The sequence below is a fragment of the Rhinolophus sinicus genome, linkage group LG09 (genome assembly GCF_036562045.2).
Source record: "Rhinolophus sinicus isolate RSC01 linkage group LG09, ASM3656204v1, whole genome shotgun sequence".
Taxonomy (NCBI): Eukaryota; Metazoa; Chordata; class Mammalia; order Chiroptera; family Rhinolophidae; genus Rhinolophus; species Rhinolophus sinicus.
The window spans coordinates 70,609,746-70,632,770 of NC_133758.1; the positions used below are offsets into that span (position 1 = coordinate 70,609,746).

General features: G+C 40.3%; 1 protein-coding gene across 3 annotated transcripts in view; it reads left to right on the forward strand.

Moving 5' to 3' along the window:
* The first annotated feature begins 3,355 nt into the window (after nucleotides 1-3,355).
* The window catches only part of DNAJC2 (DnaJ heat shock protein family (Hsp40) member C2), a 29,491-nt gene continuing 9,821 nt past the window's right edge, over nucleotides 3,356-23,025 (forward strand). The window contains exons 1-7 of one of the 3 annotated variants that reach the window (XM_074340621.1): nucleotides 3,356-3,629; nucleotides 5,500-5,740; nucleotides 9,865-9,940; nucleotides 16,736-16,834; nucleotides 18,106-18,247; nucleotides 21,892-21,972; nucleotides 22,881-22,946. In XM_074340621.1, coding sequence (XP_074196722.1) covers nucleotides 5,708-5,740; nucleotides 9,865-9,940; nucleotides 16,736-16,834; nucleotides 18,106-18,247; nucleotides 21,892-21,972; nucleotides 22,881-22,946 — 497 coding nt within the window. In that variant the 5' untranslated portion in view covers nucleotides 3,356-3,629; nucleotides 5,500-5,707. The remainder of the gene's footprint in view (nucleotides 3,630-5,499; nucleotides 5,741-9,864; nucleotides 9,941-16,735; nucleotides 16,835-18,105; nucleotides 18,248-21,891; nucleotides 21,973-22,880; nucleotides 22,947-23,025) is intronic. The other 2 variants (XM_019744550.2, XM_019744551.2) reach the window with 2 other exon arrangements.

A 23,025-nucleotide genomic window follows, 5' to 3' on the forward strand; every position in this document is an offset into this window, starting at 1 on the left:
CAACAGATTCAAGACCAAGCCTGGCTCAGTGGCTGAGTTTAAATCCTGATTTAGTCATTTATTTACTGTGCACTCCTCGGTAACTTTTTTAATCTCTATATGCTTTAATTTACCCTTTATCTCACAGCATTGTGGAGGCTTTAAATAAGTGTTTGTAAACTACCTGGTATATTACATTTGCGACAACAGTGACTAGATCCACAAATAGAGTGAAGGTAAAAAGGAGCTCTTCATTAATTTCATGCTAACTTGGGATGAGGAGGTAAATGGTTTCAATTTTTGAGCCGGCTGCCAAAACAGTCATACCATCCTCAGACACAAGTGAGACAGGTTAGTTAGTATGTTGCTAGCGGGACAGGGTGGTCCCTGGTGGAATAAACAAAAGACAGACATATTCTGAGACTTAAGGATTTGAAATCACTCCTTCGCTCCGGGACAAAATGCAACAGTGCCTTGAGTTTAATCATAAAATTCCTTTTGGCCTGGCAAACGGAGAAGATCTGATAGATTAAGAGTGGGTTATTTTGCTAATTCCTTCAGGATGGGTTAACAGAACAAACCTCGTAGACGAATTCCATTAAAAGGCTCCAGGCCCCTTCCCCAAACAGGCAAGGGAAAGTATAAAAGTAAGAGCTTTTGCCTCGGTCACTGGGCATCCCCATTCGGGACCCCCTCCCACTCAGAAGCTCTGACCCTTTGCTTTCAATAAACTATCCTCTTTAAAAAAAAAAAAAAAAAAATTCCTCACCTCTCCTTGGTCTGCGTTTCCATTCTTTGGTCTCATAAGACATGATCCCGGCATCCACAGCAAAAATCCCCTACATCATTTGGGGACTCAGAGAAATATTCCTACAACACAAGGAAGCCAGGGGAAAGTAGGTTTTGAAAGAATTGAGTTTGGGAGATGAGTAATGGAAGAGAGCAGTTAGGAGACAATTATAGAATTTAGAAATTAAAAAAAGAGAAATAAAAAAGACTGACGCTTCTGAGTATTAAAGGACACAGAGTGAAAACGCAATGTACAGGATGGGAGAAAATATTTGCAAGTCATACACCTGATAATGGATTAATATCCAGAATATGTAATGAACTATAACTCAAAAAACAAGAAACAACGCAGTTGTTTAAATGGGGAATGGACTTGAATAGACATCTCTCCAAAGAAGAGATCTAAATGCCCAACAAGAACATGAAAAAATGCTCAACATCACTAGCCATTGGGGAAGTGTGAATCAGAACCATGAGGTACCACCTCATAACCATTAGAACGGTTACTATAAAAAAAAGAGAAAGAAGGAAAATACGTGTTGGTGAGGATGTGGAAAAAATTAAAATCTGCACAGTTAGTGGGAAAGTAAAATGATGTAACCTCTATAGGAAACAGTATGACAGTTCCTAAAAAAAAAAAAATTAAAAATAGAATTGCCATATGATCCAGCAATTCCAGTTCTGGGTATGTACCCAAAAGAATTGACAATAGGATCTCCAAGAGATATTTGTATCTCTATGTTCATAGCAGCATCATTCACAATAGCCAAAAAGTGGAAGCAACTCAATCAACAGAGGAATGGATGGATAAAATATACATACAATGGAATATTATTCAGCCTTAAAAAGGAAAGATTCCAACACTCTACAATTGTGACAACATTATGCTAAGTGAATAAACCAGTCACAAAAAGACAAATACTGTATGACTCTACTTAGGTGCCTGTTAGGCACGGCTGGAGGAGACCAAAATTGGTCTATTAGAATTTATTTGGCTTGTTTGAGCTGCAGGAGGTCAGGCTAGAAAAGACCATAACCTCCCGAACAAAAAGGGGTATGGAATTTTATAGGAGGGGGCAAAAGAGGTTGCTGTTCCCCCTTCAATGCTTCAGGGGGTTTTGTTGCATTGTCTCTCACAAGGAAGGGTTTCAGGGCCTGGCCAAGCCCTACGGTTCCACATTCTAGCCCCCAGGCCACGGTCTGGAACACCCAAGCCCAGCTGATCATAAGCCCCTAGGAGACAAACGCAAGCCAGCAGGTACAAAGTACAAAGCAAGACAGGATGGCTTTTAGGATAAGATGGTTTCTACATTCCAGGGGGCTTCTCCAGGCCTAAGGCACATACAAGCTGGCAGGTACATTGTACAAAGCAAGATAAGATGGCTTATAAGATCAGCTTTCTGCCCCTGGCCTAAATATGGCCTAACAGTACCCAGAGTAGTCAAATCATAGAGACAGAAAGTAGAACGGTGCTTGTAGGGTATGGGGGAAATTAAAATGGAGTGTTGTTTAATAGGCATAGAGTTTCAGTTTTGCAAGATGAAGAGTTCTGGAGATTGATTGCACAACACAGTGACTGTACTTAATGCTACTGCACTTTACATTTTAAAAGGGCTACGATATGAATTTTATGTTATGTGCATTTTGCCTCGATTAAAAAAAACAAAACTCTCCATGACCTTAGAGGTGCTGGTGAGACTAGATGGGGAAGGTATGAGAAAAAAATATTAACATTAAGAAAGTGGAGTCAGGTTACTAGTATGAGACCTAGAGCTTGTTTTAACAGTGGTTACATAAATAAAGGGATCAGGAAGAGGATTAAGGGGAGACGATCGTTTTTTGAAATGTCAATTTTGAAGTGACACTCTTCTCACGCAGTAGAATTACAGGCCAATTCAATGTATTTATCAGTGAAAATGTAATTCCTAGAGAATAATTTGCTAATTTCTGGTGCTCTTTCCCAAAGAGTGGCACATCAAGTCTTCTGTTGTGCCCAACCTATTCCAGACGGAGGGCGTACTAGAGTGGGGCAAATGGGGATTGAGGGGGTAAATCTTCACCCACGGTTTCCTTTTGCTAGTTCTTGCTTTTGACCTCAGTCTAAGAAGGAATCATATAGGAGTACAATTGATTTTATTATACATTAAACAATTTCCTTGGATTAGAATCTAATGCTAGAGAAAGGGTTCTTCTCCAAATTTTGAGGATGAACTGAGATAATGCAGCTAAATTACTTAGTAACAGCACAACAAATGTTAGCTGCTATTATTTTTTAGCTAACCACATGCATTACAGGTATATGTACAGACTATAATCATTACTCTCAATACTAACACATCTTTTCATTTTTGATTATACAAGCAGAGGTACAGGAAAATAATCGATTAAGTTCAGACGAATATAGAGAGTGGTAGTAACTTAAAAGAATATAGTAAGAGCTGCTTTAGAAAATTATGTCCCACGTATTGCACTTGGACGAGGAAAATACGTAATCCTTTTTACCCAGGAACTGATGAATCTGGGAACCTTTCTTGTTTGAGTCTTGGTCTCTAGCCGGACCTGAGTCAGTGGAAGAACTAGGTTGCCGCACACGTTGGCGGGGGTGGGAGTGGAACTGGCTCCGCACCACGAAAGATCCATCCGGAAGTAGTTGCCGGTTGTCTCCATGCGCCGGTTCCTGGGCGTCGCAGAGCCAAGGCGCGAGGCTCGGACCGAGAGGCAGAGCTGGAGGGGAAGCTAAGCGCCCTCCGCCCGGGACGCGAACCGCTGCGCCCGCGGGGCTGGCCCGGGCGCCATCATGCTGCTCCTGCCGAGCGCTGCAGACGGCCAGGGCACCGCCGTCACCCACGCTCTGACCTCTGGTACGTGTCCACTCAACCCCGGCGCCGTCCCGCCTCAGCCGCCCCCACCTCAGTCCTCCACCTGCGCGACCCCGAAATCTCTCTACTCTGGCCGCTGGCGACTAGCTCCCGGACGTGCGGGGCCGTGTCCAGTCTCTTTTTGCTCCCTGCTATGCAGGAATCCTTCCCCAGTCTGGAAAGAAGGAGGGAGGGGGGCATTTTTCTGCCCCTCCAGGTTCCTCCTCTCGCGGCCGCTGACTCATGGGTCCAGCAGAGCCGTTCGAAACCGAACCCATCAGTATCCTAAAAGGTTCTTTATGCATCTCCTTGCCTACAGCAAGAGACTGCCCGCTGCGAGCTCCCCACGTGCCTCAGGTCGTTCCGAACCTTGCTGCTGGTGCTCTAACACCTTTCTTCCTCTCGGTTTGCTCCGGGTTTGTGTTTTAAATGTCATAACTCAGACACTGCTCCTCATACTCAGTATGAAAAGACCATTGCCTGTGCTGCTGGTAAGATCCGTGTAGAAAGACTTTTAAAGACAGTCATGAAATGAAACTTGTCCTGCTGCTGCTGGTTCATAGATTTATAGCCCCGGATAGTCGTGGGTATTGTAAAACTAAGTCTCCGGTTTCAATGATCGGCTTTAATTACCGTAACCGCTTACATAAACGCTTGTTGAATGTTATTTTGGAACATATCGTGGCACATATTGCCCTTAGAAGTCTCTGTGTGTAATCGCACTAGTGGGAAAACCTTGAAAGGTAATGTTTTTAAAAGTCACACTCACACCGCACTGGTACTACTTCTTGAATGTACAGGGGGTGCCAAAAAAATATATGCACGTGACTTGTATTCATCTTGTGTGATTGGTATATGTTGAGTATTATTTACACTTTTAATACAGTTTTTTCCTTTCTTAAAATGTGTATACATTTTTTTGGCACCCTCTGTGCTGTTTGAATCCTCTCCTGTGTGTTGTAGAGGAAATCTTAATTTCCCAAACCAATTAAAACATGAAAAGTCAGTTATTTTTAGAAAATAACTGACCATTAGGTACAAAGGAAAACTTACATCTGTGTTATTAGAGTGAAGCTTTTTGCTTTCATATGGAATATGAAATTAAAATGAAAATGTTCACTTTTTTCCTGCCTAAATTACATTTTTTGAAATGTTAGTATACAAAGGTGCAGTGATTTATCCCTACTTCCCAGGAATAATGATAAAGCCTTACTTTTATACAACAGATAGTGGTTTTTCAGAGTGCCTTCACGATTTGTCATTCGATCTTCCAAAGAACCATGTAAGATAGATATTGTTCCCATTTTGAGCTGAAGACATCTTTGACTCTTCAAAAAGCCATTAATTGTCAGACCTAGACTAAAATCTAGCGTTTCTGATTTCAGATCCAGAGCTTTTTCCACAGTAGCACGTTAGCTGCTGGAAAATTGTCTTTCAGAACAAATCACTCCTAGTGAATTCTTGAAATTTTAAAAAGCTACTTAAGTTCAAGGTTTTCATAATTAAGATATATTGAGTTGTTCTTAGAAGATTTTGTTTTTGATGAGGCTAGCTCTATGATTATTTATTGTTTTATTGCAATTATTGGCCTACAAGAAAAGCACTTTGCAACATTTCTTCCTGTTCCTCACCTTCCTCTCAGATCCCCAGAAAAATATTGGTTTATTATTGACATTGATGAATGTTATGTTAGATATGGTTTTGTCAGATAATTAGAAGGGATTGATTGAATACTCTGTAAATACTAGGAAACGGTTATTTATTGCTAACCTTCATGTTAACTGGATTACTGCAATTATCTTCTTAGTTGATGGTTTTAAAATTATATTCTGATGCTATCACTGTTTTGACCTTATTTATTGCTTTGAAACAGATTTATTCCATGCAATGCATTGAAGCCTCTCTTAACGCTTTCAATCACAGCCTCAACACTCTGTCAAGTTGAACCTGTGGGAAGATGGTTTGAAGCTTTTGTTAAGAGGAGAAACAGAAATGCTTCTGCCTCTTTTCAGGAACTGGAGGATAAGAAAGAATTATCAGAAGAATCAGAAGATGAAGAATTGCAGTTAGAAGAATTTCCCATGCTGAAAACACTTGATCCCAAGGACTGGAAGGTATTTAATATGTGTGTCTTGTTCAGTCAGATGCTTTGTTAACGATAGGTAATTTTGGCACGAGTTTTCCATTAATAAACCATGTTTTAAGATGCTTCAACAATTTAACTGTAATGGAGCACCTGTTTATTGGTAACCCTGAGTGGGATAGCACTAGCCATAGGATGCTGTCTCTGTGGGACAAATCTAGGAAGGTTTCACGGAGAAGATAAAAGATCTTAAAAGGATGAGGGGCAGTTTGTGAAGCAGACAAGGGAAAAGAGACATTCTGGGCAGAAGGAATAGATACGCAAAGACACAAAGGAGTAAGAATATGCACCGCCTTCTTGGGGATTAGGAAAGACTAGAGTAGGGTATTTGAGGAACAGTGGTGAGAAATTCCACCTGAAACAGACTCTAAACTAAACTCAGTAGTGCCCTTTTTGTGCCATGTAAGTAAGAAATTCATATGTTATTTTCGGGGCAATAGGAAGTCATCGAAAGTTTCTAAGCTAATTTTAGAAAAGTAGTTCTCCTGGCAGTACAGAAAATTGCTTGGAAATGGAGGGCAGGCCTGGAAGGGAAGTGAATAGTTTGTTGTTACACGCCTAGTGCAATATCCAAGCCTGTGAATGAATGCTTGATGCTTGAACTAAATTTGTGGCTGGGTTTTGAGGAAGAGGGAACAGATTTTGGGGGGAGGTAGACTTGACAGGCCTTGGTGACTTGGGCTATGTGGCACAAAAAAAGGGAGTGTATTCGAAAGAACCCTGAACATTGTGGCTTGAGTGAGCTGCTAGAGTGTGGTGTCAGTCACCAACACTGAGACGTCTGTGGGGAATGTGGCTGTGTGAAAGCTGAGTGTGGCTATGTAAAAGCTGAGGTTGTAGTAACGTACTGGTGAAGTTGTCTGGTAAATGGTTAAAATTAGTCTGTGACTCTTAAAAGAGGTTAGAGCCAAAAACATTTGCAAGTCATTGGCTCATAGGCGGTAGTTGAAGCTGTGGGAAATTGAGTGACGTCAGCCAATACAGGGAGGAATATAGACAAATAGGTATTACATTGCTTAAGTGGGCACTGGTATAATATTTTCATCTATATGCTTTGGAATTAGAGTGCCTGGATTCAAATCTGGTTCTGCCCGTTTAGTGTGCTGGGACCTTGGGAAAGTTACTTGACATCTCTGCCTCATTTCCCTTATTGGTATAATGAGATTGCTAACAGCTCAAAGGACTATAGTGAAGATTAATGAAAGGATACTTATAAAGCACTTGACCTAGTGTTTGGGCACATGATAAAGTCAAAACAAATAGTAGATAATAAGAGTTCCAGTCTCAGGTTGCTGTGAGTATTAAATGAGGTAAGAAATATGTGTAAAGCACCTAGAAAAGTAAATAAGCACTTTGTTCAACAAAGGTTTATTAAACATCAGGTACTATACTGTTACAGAAACTAAGGGAGTAGAGAGTCTCAAGAAGGAAAAATCAATCACCAGTGTCACTGCTTTGGAGAGAGGTCAATCTCAGAACATAAGTAAAGATAAAAAGCTCCTGGGTTTGGCAAATGAAGTGTAGGGGACCACATTGAAAGCAGTTCTAGTGACATGCTTGGGATGGCAAGAGATTACAGCGGGTTGAGGAGTTACTAGGAGGTGACGAAGGAGAGGCCTAAGTGTAAAATACTCTTTCAAACCTGAGTTGTGAAGAAAATGAGAAATTATAACTTGAGGGCAAAGCAGGGTCAGGAGGACATAGAATTGGGGGACAGTGAAATCTACGAGAGAGAGAATGGGGAAGGTCTGTGGTATAGAAAAGAGTAGTTGACATCAGAGCAAGGTAGCAGGGTTCATACGGTCATTCAGTTGTTTGATTCGACAATTAGGGATCGAGCACCTGCTGTGCGTCAGACACTGGGTGCTAAGGATACTGTGCTGAGCAGACGGTATCATTGCTCTCACGTGGCTTATATTCCAGTGAGGAGACAGATAATACGAACATGGCCACTGAGTGCTGGGCAGAGAAGTGGAACAGGGCGATGTGACAGTGTCCAGATGATTGCCTTCAATTGAGTAGATGGGGAATGTGGCGGGAGCTTACACTTAAGATGAAACCTGAATGATTTGCAAAGATCAGGGGAAATGATGCAGAGCTTGTGCAGAGGCAGGAAGAAGTTTGGAATGTGCCAGCAACTGAAAGAAGGCAAGTGGCTGGAACACAGTGAATGAAGGAGGGCCAGGAGACCAGGAGTGGTGGTGGCCTGTGGGCAGTCGTGGGAGGATTTGCAGCACTGACCATGTGTAAGTGCTTTAGAGGGAACAACAGAAAAGGAGCAGAGATGGGGAGAGAATGTTGTCTTCTGTAAATAGGGTGATGACATTTCGGCTGAGACTGAGGGATGAGGAGAGGGCAGCCACATGACGAATGGAGGAAGAATGTGTCAGACAGACTATATAGCCCTGTGAGGCCCTGAAGGGAAAGGACTCAGCGTCTTCAGTGAATTGAAACACTGGTCTGGTATTTGGAAATGGGGACCAAGGTAGAGAGTGACGGGCCAGGATGTTAGAGAGACGGGCGTGCTGCGGAGCCAATTTGCAGGTTACTTACCACATTCCAGCCCTGGCATTCGATCAGATCCCCAAGGATCAAAGTATAGAGAGAGACCAAAAGAAACCTCAGGAGCTTTGCCGGTCATTGAGAAACTAGTGAAAGTGGCTGAAAAAACTACTGGAAGATGGGAGGAAGACAGAGAGAGTGGATTCACAGAAACCAGAGGAAGATAATGTTTCAAGCTGTGCTGTCGCTGAGGGCAGACGGATGATCTTAGATTTGGCACCTGGAAATTGATACTGAAGAGAGCAGCTTTGTAGCACCTGGGATGGAAGTGGACAGAGCAGAACCAGATCGGAGTGGTTTGAAAATTAATGCGAGGGGACAGCTTCTTCAAGAAGTTTAACTTTGATGGGCAGCAGAAAAAGGGGGCAGTCCCTGAAAAGGGGTCTTGGAAGGGTTTTATGGTTTTTTTAAGATGAGAGATAATAGAGCATCTTTTTATACTGATGAAAACATCCAGTTGAAATTTAGGAATTAATGGAAAGATGCTAATATTTGAGGAGAATTAGATGATATTCAGAACCAAGAGGAAGGATGGAGTAATTTGTCTTGGTAGGAGAGGCTTTGTGAATTGTGAATGGAGGGAAAGGGAAGAGACGTATGGATGCAGATAGGGTGGTAGAAAGATGCTGGATTTTGAGTAGGATAATTTAAATTTTTTAGTTAAGTGGGAGGCAAGGCCATTGATGAGAGGGTGGAGAAGGGTCTGTGAGGTTTGAGGAAAGACCAGAGGACAGAAGGTATGTGATAGCAGTCTTGGTGAGTGGAAAGGTGAACCAACTGGAACAAAGTATGATTGCCAGACATAATCAAGGAGCCAATTCCTATGACGTTTGCAATCCTGAATTGAAAGGGAAACCAGTCTGCCACATTTGATTCTTTTCTCCCATGTTTTGTGCTCTCCGCTCCTCTTCCTCCCCACTCATTCTCCAGTACACCCCATGAAAACTCTAAGAAGCCTTCACTCCAGTTGCTACCTCAGCGTCTTAAGTTTGCAACGATGTTAACCAAAGCAAAAATGAAAGCGGGTACTTTTATCCAGAGAAGCCTCATCCCTCAGTTCTCATAATTTCCATGTAACCTGCCTTCTTTGTTCTATCCGGCTCCTAATTCTGTCCTTTCAGTGCCCTGACCCAACCTACTAGAGCTGCTGTAATGCTCCCTTCAATTCTGAGCTCCTCCTGGCTATACTTTAAGGATGGCCACCGGATATTAATAGGTCTTAAGAGAAAAAGGTCAAGTAAGTTTGGGAAATGCTAGTTTTTACAGGTTTCTGATTACTTGCTTGTTCTTTATCTTAATTATAGGACTCCTCAGAGCCTTTATTAGGCTTATGTGCATACACATCATCAAGAAGGGTATACAAGAGTCTGCATTTCCCAACTTAAATGACCACACAATCCATTTTATACAGAACCTCTCTCTGGACCCCTGTCATGGGAACATGACTTTGGGAAACTGTTTTGGGGTGCCAGAACACAAGGGATAGGATATATTGCTCCATTTCAAACTTGACTCCCTTTATGTCTTTATCAGAACCAAGATCATTATGCAGTACTTGGACTTGGCCATGTAAGATACAAAGCTACACAGAGGCAGATCAAAGCAGCTCGTAAGTATTTAGTTATTTTGAAATAATCAGATACCTGCTATTGGAAATGTTTTCCTTTTGAAAAGATGTGTAGGATCATAGTCTATACCCATAACTCTAGACTTAACAGCATGTGTCATCTGGTCATAGCATTGTATAACCACACTGTCCTTTACCTTTAGAAACAGAAAAAAAGTAGTCTGGTGTATGGACTTTCTCGTGTGTTTGTTACTGAATAAAGAACAGTCTTCCAATGGCAACCTTTTAAAACATTGCACCATTTTTTAGAAGTATGGCCCGCTGCATTTAGTGGAGCTGCCCTGTTACTTAGGTTTTTTTATGTTGTTTTGTGGTCTTAGGTGAGACCCTTATTGACATCAGCCGTTCTCTTCTGTCCAAGAAAGAGTTATACGATGATTCATTATTATTTTCATTGACAAGGTTAAAAACCTGGGGCGCAATTGTTTGGACGCCTGTCTTCACATGCCTTACAAAACACCATCCCCTTTAATGTCCTGTCCTTTGCATTCCTGTGGACATAATTCCCTCACGCCATTCGGTTCACCTGATCATTCAAGTTTCATGAAAGAGCTGAAGGTGATTCGTTTTCTGTGTTTTATATTAGGAGAATGTTCTGGCCTCCACACTAGAGAATGGATATTGATGTCAGACGAGGTGAGATTATGGCCACATGGAAAAGGTGTAGGGAGTCAAAGCCAGTCAATAAGAGAAAGTATTGTACTTGGAGGAAGGTGGCAGAAGGAGACCTATCTCATGTTGAAAAATAGTAGTCGGGACTGAGTATAGCAGACAGACTCAAAATGTTCTCTATTAATGGAAATTTTTAACAAGGTGAAGGAAATTATCAGAATATTTTAGACTTATTGGATTTCTTAAAAAGCTGACATGATTTTAGACTAAGCATATGTTAATGTCTATGTATAGTCATTGTAAAATACATAAATGCCAGGAAAAGTCATTTGCCACGGAAAAGTACTTGCACAGTCTTGCTATATGAAAGAATAGAATACAAATTCCAAATATGTCTTAATACATACAAATTTGTGGAAGAACCAGAAGTGATTTAGAACTATGAAAATGGTTGTTTTAAGATGAAAGAATTATTTTTCTCTAAAGAGTGAAAATTTATAGTAAATTGTAAAAGAATTAACAGAATCCATGTGCTCTGTTAAATCCATTCTTTTATTGGCATATTATAAATATTTTTAAATTCTGTAACCAGAAGTTTTGTAATCCCAGTGCACAGATTAACATTAAGTAGAATTGTTGAACATTCTTGTTTATTCAGAAGGAAAACTATTCTCTTACCTCTGTCACTGTAAAATAGAAAGTTGCTACTTACTGTTTTCTGAAAGTTTGCTCAGAAATAAAACTGCCAAGTTAGTCTTTTCAGGTCTATGATTACTAGCACAAACAAACCTAATAAAAACATAAGTCTGATAGCATGTGAGAGCCTCCAGGTTCTTGCATCATATTGCAAACACACACATGAAAGAGTTTTATTTTTGTTTAATGTATTTTGAATTGCTGTAATGGAAATTAGGAAGTCCTTCTCTGCATTTCTAAAAAGAACAAATTACTAGGAAAGTTGAATGACAGGTTAAAAAGTACTTGACTACTAAACGTGGTATTTCAGTTACTTATATAAGTTTGTTCTTCAAGTAAAATTGCCACATGGTAATTGTGTAGGTTTGATATTCTTGAAATGGAAATAAGAGTCTTTCGTAATTTGAATTTCTAAATTTAATTTTAGCTTAAAATAGTTCTGATTTTTTTAAACTGAAAACTTTCATATCAAGCTTCTTTAAAATTAAAAATCATATTTAGAGACTTTATTATAATAGCAGTGTGAATGTACAATAAAAGCCCCTTTGCTAATGTACCCTCAGAACATCCCAGAAGCTGTCTTTCGTTGGGGGAGAAGAAGAAAAGAAGTCTTTGACATTTCAGTAAACTTATACCAGCTGCTCCCAAATTACCTTTGTTTCTTTTTCAAACCAACAGTGTTCTTTGGCTTCCTTTACCTTATTTTTAATATCTTTTACCCCCACAGGGACAGAGTATAGAACAGTCTCAGGACCTCCTAATATACATGGATGACTAAAGATGATTAGGGAGAAAAATCAATGAAGGAAAAAATAATAGTGCAGCATGAGAGGAGACTGTTCGACGAACAATTGAGACATCATCTCTCTTTCGGACTTTATGATAAGGTTAAAAAAAAAACAAACCTTAAGTATCTACTACATGCTGTCAGTAAGATGTGAAGACACTGCATTGGGGTCGGTGTAGGCACTGCAGAAAGAGACTAGGGAGAGATGAGTAGAATTGCCTGAAAACTAAAAACACAAAAGCAGAATTTAGAATTATGAAGGCTGATGTACAATTAGAAAACACAGTAGAGGACAACCTTGAGGAATGTTTCCAAGACTCGGAAAGAATAGAGAGGCCAGATTTCCCTAAAGAAGAAGGCAGAATAAATGTAACAGAAACAATAATTGCAAATAAAGAAGAAAACTTAATGTTTGTAGACATATGACATGGGTTTCAGTGCTCAGCACACATTTGCAATTCAAAGGAGAACAATGTTGAAGTCAGGCCTCGGGTGCACAGAATCCGTTTGCCAGCTGGGGGAAGAGCACCCCAAAGGGAAGCTCATGGCTTTGCCCCATGCCTGGCAGTGCAGGTGGCCTGTGCGCAGATCTGCAGTGCCCAGGCATGGGGAGATCAGCACACCTCCGACTACCCAGGATGACTTGATTGTTGTTCCCGGCTGCGTAGCCTCCATGTCTGATCGCCTGACTCTCAGTTCTGTGAGCTGCCTAATAACCTTCAATAAATTCCTTTTCTGCTTAAGCCAGCTAGAAAGTGAAAATGCCTCCTGAGTGTAAGTGAAGTCTAATATACTAGACTATAAGAAAAATCTGGAGTTCAAAAAAACAAAAATGTATTTGTCACAGTTTCTGAATCCTTGCAGTATATGTAAAATTACTGAGTTTAATAGGTCCATTAAAAACATTTGTACAGAAATGTCGATAGCAGCATTATTTACAATATCTAAAAAGTGGAAACCACCCAAATGTTCACCAACAGATTAATGGATAAGCAAACTCCAGTATATTTATACAATGGAATAGTACTCAGCAGTCTGAAAAAGAACAAATTACTCATACACACAGAGTGGTGGTGAATCTCAAAACATGTTGAGCAAAAGAAGTCAGATACAAAGAAAGATACAATCTGTGATTCCATTTACATGCAGAACATGCAAAAGTAATCAATGGTGATAGAAATCAGAAACTGGTTGCTCCAGGTGGTAGGGGGTGGAAGTTGACTGGAAAAGGGTACAAGGGAACTCTGGGTGATGAGATAGTATGTATTTTCTTTTGGGTGGTAGTTAACGTGGGTGTATACAATTGTCAAAACTCATTGAACAATACAGTCAGCCCTCTATCCACAGGTTCCACATTTGCAGATTCAACAACCTCAGGATCAAAAATATTCCGAGGAAAAAAAGTTTTGTTGCTGATGTGTACTATGTAGTTAGACCTACAATGGTTGCGTCTGTGCTGAGCGCATACAGACATTTTTTTTCTTGTCATCATTCCTTTACAGTGTAACAACTATTTACATATCTATATAGCATTTGTATTGTATTAGGTACTGTAAGTAACCGAGAGATGATTTAAGTACAGGGGAGGATGTGCATAGGTTATTTGCAAATACACCATTTTGTATAAGAAACTTGAGCATCCTCAGATTTTGGCATAGGGGAAGCTTCTGGAACCAATTTCCTGCAGATACCAAGGGATGACTGTACTTAAAACCTGAGCATTTTATTCAATGTAAATTTCATCTCAATTCAGTAAAAGAGATGTGATTAAATGAAAAAACAATCACTTGGGAAATTGACTATATTTTCTTTTAGACCTAGACACATATAAAAATGGTATTAATAGATTCTTTTTGTGAAAGTAAGATCACTGTGTATCAAAACGTAAGGAGTGGTAACTAGAGCTGTACCATAAGTAAATTCATTGCCTTAAACTGTTGTGCTACGTATTTTTTAAAAGAGGGAAAAATAGGCATTCAATTCAAATATCTAAAAGAATAGCACAAAGGAACATGGATGAAAAAAATGGAAGAGATAAAACAGTAAAATGGATTTATAAGAAGAAAAAACAGTAAAATACAGAAAGAAAACTATTATGAAGATATTTTTAATTGAGAACATTATTAAATACAGTGAATTTGAAATTTTTGATAAAATTAACTTTTTATTTTGATTGAACAAATTTTAAAAGTTACGAAAGAATTACCCTCTATAAAACCTTTTCAGGGCCAGGTGATTTCTCAGAATTATTTCAAACGTTTAAGAGCTTGAAAATTCTTGTGCCGAATATAAACTGTCTTTGGAACAGTTCATTTTGTGAAGTTAATATAATCCTAGTAAGAAAACCTGGAATACAATGCGAAAACTATGGAAGCAGTAAAAAGATCATGGGTTGTGGGAGGGGGATAGGAAGGGATGAACAGGGGTGAAGCATGGAAGATTTTTAGGGCAATGAAAATATTCTGTATGTTATATGATGGATACATGTCGTTATACATTTCTCCACACACATAGAATGTACAACACCAAGAGTGAACCATAATGTAATCTGTGGACTTTGAGTAATTATGATATGGCAGTGTGGGTTCATCAACTGTTAACAAGCCGACTAACTCTCAGGAGTGGCGGGGGCTGCTGTGGGGGTGGGTGGCAGAAGTTACGTTGGAAATCTCTGTACCATCCTCTCAATTTTGCTGTAAATCAAAAATTGCTCTTAAATAATAATTAAATGAAATTTTAAAACCTGGTGAAGAGATTTTAAAAATTATGAACAGATCTCATCCATGAGTGTCATACAAAAAGAATAAAAAATAAAAATCCCAGTTAAAATAATAAACTGAATTTAACAGGACATTACTAAAAGAATAATGCCCAACAAGTTGGATTTCTCTCAGGAAATACATTAATATAGCTAAATCTGTTTATAGTTTAGATAATATGTGATTTCCTAAGTAGTTATCCATTCCTTTTTGATAAATTGAACTTTGAAAAGAAATGCAGTTAATTCCCTACTTTGAGAAGTATTTCAGACCCAAGCCAGCAAACGTGTAACCGTGTGGCATTGGGGATATTACCATTAAAACCTATGGGGGAAGCTAACCTGCCCATTGTTTTTCATACTGTGTTGTGAGTGTGGGTCAGTGTATTAGATATCAAATAAGAGAGAGAACTATTGGAGGGAGGAAAGAAATATATTCTTTGTTGGTAATATAGAATCTACCTAGAAAACCAAAAGAGTTGTGTCAGGAGGCTAGATGCAGGAAAAATACGCAAAAATAATATGCAGTTTCTGGAAGTTACCATCAAATACTAGAAAGCTATAGTCATTTTAAAGTTAATCCCAGGACACGAATAGGTAATCAGAAACAAACCCTGGTAAAAATTTACAATGAGGCATCATAAATCAGTAGAGAAGAGAAGGATTCTTAGATGACATAAGGACTTTGAAAAATGGCAAGTTTAGATATTTTCTTGACTCTGTTAAAATTCCCAAAAGATTTGAAGCATAATTTTCAATTCTAACCATAGAGAATATTAATGAAATTAGAAACATGAAACCTGAAGAATGAAGGGCCTTCTGAGTTCATAAGTACTGGAAGAAATTATAAAGGAAATGATCAGTAAATATAAATGACTGAATGTTTTTGAAAACCATAAATGCAATCTCGGCAGCTGGGAAAACACCTCAAACTCAAGGGACCGAGAGGCAGCATATAAACAGGCTGAGGAGTCAGGCTGTCTGGGTTGGAGCCCGACTTGGACAGGTTGCAATGGTTGCGGTTACTTAACCTTCTGTGCCTCATTTTACTCATAAAATGGAGAAAATAATAGTGTTTGCCTCATGGGGTGATTTAGGAGATTAACTGATAAATCGTGCCTGGTACATATTAAATGCTCAATAGATGTCAGCAGCCAGCCATTATTGTAAAGTAACTCACGCTGACGACCTCTCCTTCCTCCACAGATAAAAGGATAAATTAAACAAAAAAGAATTGTTGAGCACCAATGATAGTCATAGTTTTAAATAATTAGATACAGGGCTGGTGAAGCGCTGGAGAAAAGAATGTTCACTTAGGAGTAAGAAGTGGTGTAACTTTTAGAAAGGAACTTGCTCCTACAATTTCACTCACTGATTTCACTTTTGTAAATACATCGTAAGAAAAAAATCCTAAACATGGAAAAAGACTTCTCTACAAAATGATTAAAATTGGGATGACTTACAATAGTGAAAAATTTGAAACAATCTATAAATATCCAACGGTAGAGAAATAGTTAAGTAAATTATAATCTTGAAATGTTGTACGATGCAATCATTTAAAAATTTTTGAAGTCTGTAACATGGAAAATGCAAATGCAGTAATGTTAAGTTGAAAAAAAGAATATAAATTGGTATATATGATATGATTATACCTAAAATTTTTAAAGCATATACTTAAGAAAAAAAGTCTGTGTGGAAATACACCAAAATGTTACCAGTAATTGTCTTTTGGTGCTGGCACTTTGGCCAGTCCTTAAAATAATTCTTTGCTTCTCTGTAATTTCCTCATTTGATAAACTTATAGTTTACCATAGGAGAAAACATTTTTAAATTAGCATTATGATTTTAGAAATGGTTCTGTTTAGCTCATCTTTAATTTTAATTTTATGCCTAAAGTAACATCCAAATCTGGCTTATTTTGTAGATAAAGCAATGGTTTTAAAACATCACCCAGACAAACGGAAAGCAGCTGGTGAACCAATAAAAGAAGGAGATAATGACTACTTCACTTGCATAACTAAAGGTAAGAAAATACTTCAGTCAGGAATTTCTTATAGTGATGATTATTTATTAATTGCTGGGCTTGGGTTTCCAATGTATACCATACTTCATTTAGCTGACATTTTAAAACCTTTTGAGTTACATCTGGTTATTTCTGCTAATCTTCCCACAAAGTGAGGTTCTCCCTGCCAGCAGCATCAGCAGCACCTGGCAGCTTGTCAGACATGCGGAAGCTCAGGGCCTACTGAGCTTCAGACCTACTGAATGGGAATCTGTATTTTAACGAGATCCCCAGGTGATTCTTAGGCGAAGCTCATCCTAGAGTTGATTCGTAGAAGTGTTACATTTAATGGTGAGAATACTAAGATCTTTCTACATTTCCGATACATGTCAGAGCTAACCTTCCTCACATGTTTGGCTAATTTAACACGTTGCGTACGGATCACGAGAATCTTCGTTTTTTTCTGAGCCATGCGTTAAGGACGGATAACGAGAATTCTCGTTTTTACTGTTGACTCTTTTTACTTTGCACATTTTATTGAATTATTTGTGTTTCGTTAATAACAAAGGAAGCTGCTTTCTGCAGTATCACATCAGGAGGGATTACTAACATCATAGGTGAGTAAATCCTAAAAAATTCCATAGAAAAATAATAAATGACGTAGAAGCATTTACGCTTTAAAGAGAAGAGTGCATTTTAAAGTAGTTTCTTTTAAAAACCTGCCAGAACAGAGGGGTATGAGGGATTTAAACCCCGCCGTAAGCAACGTGTTAAATCAAGAAGTTGCTTATATCCTATATCATGGGACCCACTACTGTTCATTACCATTTGCATAGCCAAATCCTCATTAAGCAAATAAACACAGGTGCCACCATTACTAAATGTTTCCTTAAATGTGATTTTACATTTTGAAGCTAATTTTTAAACTTTCAAGTTTTTTGTCCCACTCTTAACACAGTGTTCAAGACTTCTAAGATCCTTTGATCTTTTATAACCTTCGGATCTGACAGTTAATTTCTAACAATTTATTTTTCCTCAATGTCATGCTTTCTTAAGGGATGAGTATTTTAACTCTTTTGTCATTTTCCTTCCAGAAGAGCTATTTAAAGAACTTAAGTCCGATTATATCCGGTAGTGCTAGAGCTGTCATTACCTAAATTCAATCCTCCCCATCACACACAATTTTTAAATATGAAAAATATTAACTTGTTTTTAAAGGAAGGAATTTATTTTTCCTCTGAGGAAAAAATATGTCGAGTCATGGTAATGTAACCTTATCATTTTCTCCTCAGCTTATGAAATGTTATCTGATCCAGTGAAAAGACGAGCATTTAACAGTGTAGATCCTACTTTTGATAACTCGGTTCCTTCTAAAAGTGAAGCAAAGGACAATTTCTTCGAAGTGTTTTCCCCAGTGTTTGAAAGGAATTCCAGGTGAGTTAAGGCGTCCCCTGTGATCAGTATGCTCTGGTGGCTTCCTTCTTGTAGGAGTCTTCAGGTATCTCCTTTGTTCAGTGATAACGGTTTTGTTCTCCTCCTCTACAGTGTTGAGCCGCTCTGGTGAACTTACTGCTCTCAATTATTTTGCTCTCTGAACAGAAGTTCTCCCTTTCCATAGTGAAATTTCTTTACAATGCCTAGGTTATTTTTCTTTTGAATTTCCTTTGGGGGTGAAACTCACTTTATGTAGTGTGATGCTGATACTTAGGTGACGGTAATTAATTTGCCATTCTCTTGCTTCTCCTTTATTATGAACGGGTACACCACTCTACTTGGCCCATTATCATTTGAGAAAGCTTTTGTTCTGTTTTTTTGAGCATCTGCTTATCATAAGTGTGGGGACAGAGTCCCAGAGAACAGTTTCCAGGCTCTCGGCCTCACGTGGAAGGGTGCTGGCTCGGTTATTAGATGGCCATCAGCTGTAATCAGATGGCCATCCACTGTGGCTGGGTGGCCATCAGCTGTAACCGGTTAGCGGTTAGCCACTAATATAACTGCCGTGGCTACGCTAGGGGGTTGGGTGGTTGGCAGAGAAGCAGACAGCAGATTGCAGCTCCTGCTTCCTGTGTCTCCAACCCAGCCACCAGCGAGAATATAGTGGTATGACTCCCCTATCAATGGCTCCGTTGTTGTTCCTTTGGGACCTCACCATATCCTGCGTTCTTGTGCGGGGAGTAGGAGCTGAGTCCCTGCATTACACATGGTGCAGCGAGCACGGTGGGGGTCAGCCGAAGCTCTCCCAAAGGTGGTGGAGCAGCTTGTGCGTATGGGTGCTCGCTTTGGGAAGCCCATGAGGAGCGGTGCCGAGAACAAGAGGCGCGATCTGCTTGGGAAAAATGTGACCCCTCCGTGAATTGGTGGTCCTCTCGAGCCTCTGGATGGCATGCTGCCCTGTTGGCCATGGCGGGCGTCACCTTCCTTTTGGTGATTCGCTGCTGCCGTGGGCTCCTAGAGTTGTGGACGTCTTACACCGGGGCCACCACCCACTCGGACACCTGGTGCGGTGAGCAGGATTCCAGCCAGGTAGGAATGGTGTCTGACTCTGGGCAGGAGAACAGATGGCCCCCACACAGTGTGTGGTGCCTGGTGGCCACTGTTCTCAAGAGCTGGACCCCTGTGGAGGGGTGGGAAGATGTCATGCGGGGGACCCTGCACGCTGCGCCATGTGTCGTGCGGGGCGGCCTGCGGGGTCTCTGCTCCCGCTCCCCATACAAGAACGCAGGATATGGTGAGGCCAAAAAGGAACACCCACGGAGCCATAGGTAGGGGAGTCATACCACTACGGTCTCACTGGAGTCTGGGTTCACTGGACGTGCGACCTGCTGTCCCTTTTGTCTGCAACCCACCGACGACTCTCTTTCACTCTCCTCCACTCTCCTCCGTAGCCGCAGCAGTTATATTAGCGGCTAATTGGCTAACTGGCTACAGCTGACGGCCAATCAGCCACAGCTGATGGCCATCTACTACCCGAGCCAGCACTCCTCCACGTGAGGCCGAGAGCCTGTAAACTACTTTCTGGGGCTCTGCCCCCACAGAAGACATGGACGGTTCTCCAACCAGCAGAGGCCGGAGAAAGCGAAGGTCGTTGTGGCCGTGTGGGCTGGGAAGTGCTTGCTAAGGCAACCCAGATGCAGGACTTGTAGTCCCAGGAGGAAACACTTGCTGAGTCCTCCATGGAGGATGCCGGTGAGGTCAAGGTCGTCCCCCACCCCCAGGTTGGGGAGGACTTGGAGCCCTTGCCCTGTGGAGAAGGCACATATTGTGAGGCCAACACACAGCCCTGGCAAATAAATGACTGTGGACTATGTGGAATTGCCTTCCACCCCTAATTTAATAGACCGCTTGACTGTTTGCTTGGGAATATACCACCATGTTGGGGAACAAACGGATGTTTACTTCCTGTGTCTCGCCCAGCCGCCAGTGAGACGGTGGTACAGGAAGACCCCTTGTTGGGTATAGGTGGATGTTTACTTCCTGTGTCTCGACCGGCTGCCATGGAGAATATGTAAGCACCTTGGCTGTGAGCCACTATTGTTCCAGCACGGTACCCTGAGAAACCCTGGCTGTGCCCAGAAAGACTGGCGGTACCCTGAGAAAGACTTGCTGTGCCCAGAAAGGCTGGCTGTGCCCAGAAGGACTGGTGGTGCCCTGAGAAAGACTGGCTGTGCCCAGGATATTGCATCCACCTCCAGGCTCCTCGCACAGGGCCCCTCGTGGAAGACACTTGTCGCGTAGATTGTGAGGCGAGACCCTGGAGGGGTGGAGTGTGCAGAGTCCCAGAGAGCAGTTTCCAGGCTCTCGGCCTCATGTGGAAAGGTGCTGGCTCGGTTATTAGATGGCCATCAACTGTAATCAGATGGCCATCCGCTATGGCTGGGTGGCCATCAGCTGTTACCAGTGAGCCATTAGCCACTAATATAACTGCCATGGCTAGACTAGGGGGTTGCTTGGTTGGCAGAGAAGCAGATGGCACATTTCGGCTCCTGCTTCTTATGTCTCCAACCCAGCCTCCAGCGAGAATATAGTGGTATGACTCCCCTATCTATGGCTCCGTTGTTATTCCTTTGGGGCTTCACCATATCCTGTGTTCTTGTGCGGGGAACAGGAGCTGAATCTCTGCATTACAATAAGGTTCTCTGACAGAGGATGATTTATATTTAAGATGAAAGCATATATAATTTATTTAAATGAGTTTTTAAGTAGGGTATACCAGTATTCTGCATTTTTTTGGTTCCATCTTCATTGGGAGGTTTTTATAGAGTACCTCTCCACTGCACATTGGAATCACCAGGAAAACATGTAAAAGTCCTGCTGCCTGGATTCTGTCCCCCCCTTAACCCCCCTTCAAGAGATTGTGATTTGTGATTTCAGTTTAATTGGTTTGGAATGTCTATGGATTTTTAACGCTCCCAGGTGATTCTAATGGACAGCCAAGTTTGAGAACCACTTTGATTAGAAGTTTGGTGCAGCCTAATATTTCTTCCACCCTTTTTCCTCACATTTGTTTTGTAACAGTGTTGAAGGTGGTAAAAATAATGTATTATATATTTTTGTGGAATGGTTTCATAGGGTGGAAAACATGGGTCAGTAAGCAGCCTTCTGATTGTTTCTCGAGGTGATGGGTGAAGTGCTAAACCTCAAAGTCTGACTCTTAGGGGGAAGGTGGTGGGGATAAGGAGGTGGAAATCTGTGCCCCCTGCGCATGGTAACATTTTTAAAAGGCTAGTCTACAGGTTGCTTCTGTACTGCCTGTTTAGGGGCAGGAGTAGTGAGCTTGGGAAAAGGGGCTTAGCGCTTACTTTTCCTAGCCAGCGTGGCAGCTGCTACAACCCTGTCACTTACAGAACTGATGGTTAGAACACTGCTGCATCGTTTTCTGTCCCACCCTGTCCACGCTTGTCCTCTGTTTATCACACCGTTGCTGACCTTCCAGCTCCATCTCTTACTAGTCGTAGAAGATTCAAGAGGGGGAGATTGTAGGGAATTAGTAAAAACTGTCGTTGGTTTTTAATAAATTTGTTTGTTGAACTTTTGTACCGAATTTTTGCATTGAATTTTTCTTTCTTTTAATATATCAGATGGTCAAATAAAAAAAATGTCCCTAAACTTGGTGATATGAATTCATCATTCGAAGATGTAGATGCATTTTATTCTTTCTGGTAAGTGAAGACACTGATTTTATGATACTGTCATTTTTTTATAAAAGATAAATATTCAATAAGTACTTGATTGACTCTTCATAAATGGAGAGATGAGAGAATTGCAGAACCTTCGCTGAACAAAAGCACTTTGTTTAGAAATTAATAAAGGTTTTCATATAATGCTGTATTGCCTCCTATGTGACATTTAGGCTTTTAAGATTGCTTTTTCAATCTGTTCTCTGTTAATCAGATTTCTAGATACCAAACACACTACAGTAGTAAAAATGAAAATTAAGGAATCCTTTGAATTGGATAAAAACAAACATGTCTTCATTTAGCTTTCTGCCTATTAAAAGTACTTGAGTACATGAGGAGGAACAGTGCTATTTATCTCCATAACTGATCCCTTAATTTTTAATAAATACAGTCTTCAGTAGCCACTTTATATTATGTGTGCTCTATTTTCTCATTAAGTATCTGGCAAATTTAAACATAACATAACTATAAACAAAAAATTATAAAATTTAGCTCTGTCAGTTGTAGTTGCTTTTACCCCTCAGGGGATGCAAACCAGAGATAAAATAACCACTGTTAGGGTTTCCTTAAGACTTGACAGACAAGTGAAAGTGATGGCAGGGAAAACTTGAACAAGTCTCGGCAAGAGAGAAATCTAACAGGATGGCAGGGAGGTATGTGATTCTGACTCAGGGAAGTAAGTATATTTTAGATTTTCATACCAAGTACAATGTCATCAAAAAAAGAAGACGAGCATAGTGTTAGTTCAGTACCAAAAGAGAGTGGAGGGATCTACTAAGACAAACTTATCTTCTTGCCATTAATGTTTGTTAAAATTATATACCTCTAAGTTAATTTTAGAGAGTTTGTTCATTTGTTTCCATTTTATTTTGCTTTATTTCTGTCTATAGGTATAATTTTGATTCTTGGAGAGAATTTTCTTATTTAGATGAAGAAGAAAAAGAAAAAGCAGAATGGTATGTATGTAAGTCATTAATAAAGGAAGATATTTATGTAGCACTTTGGTGTTTGTGATGATGTAAAAATATACTACAT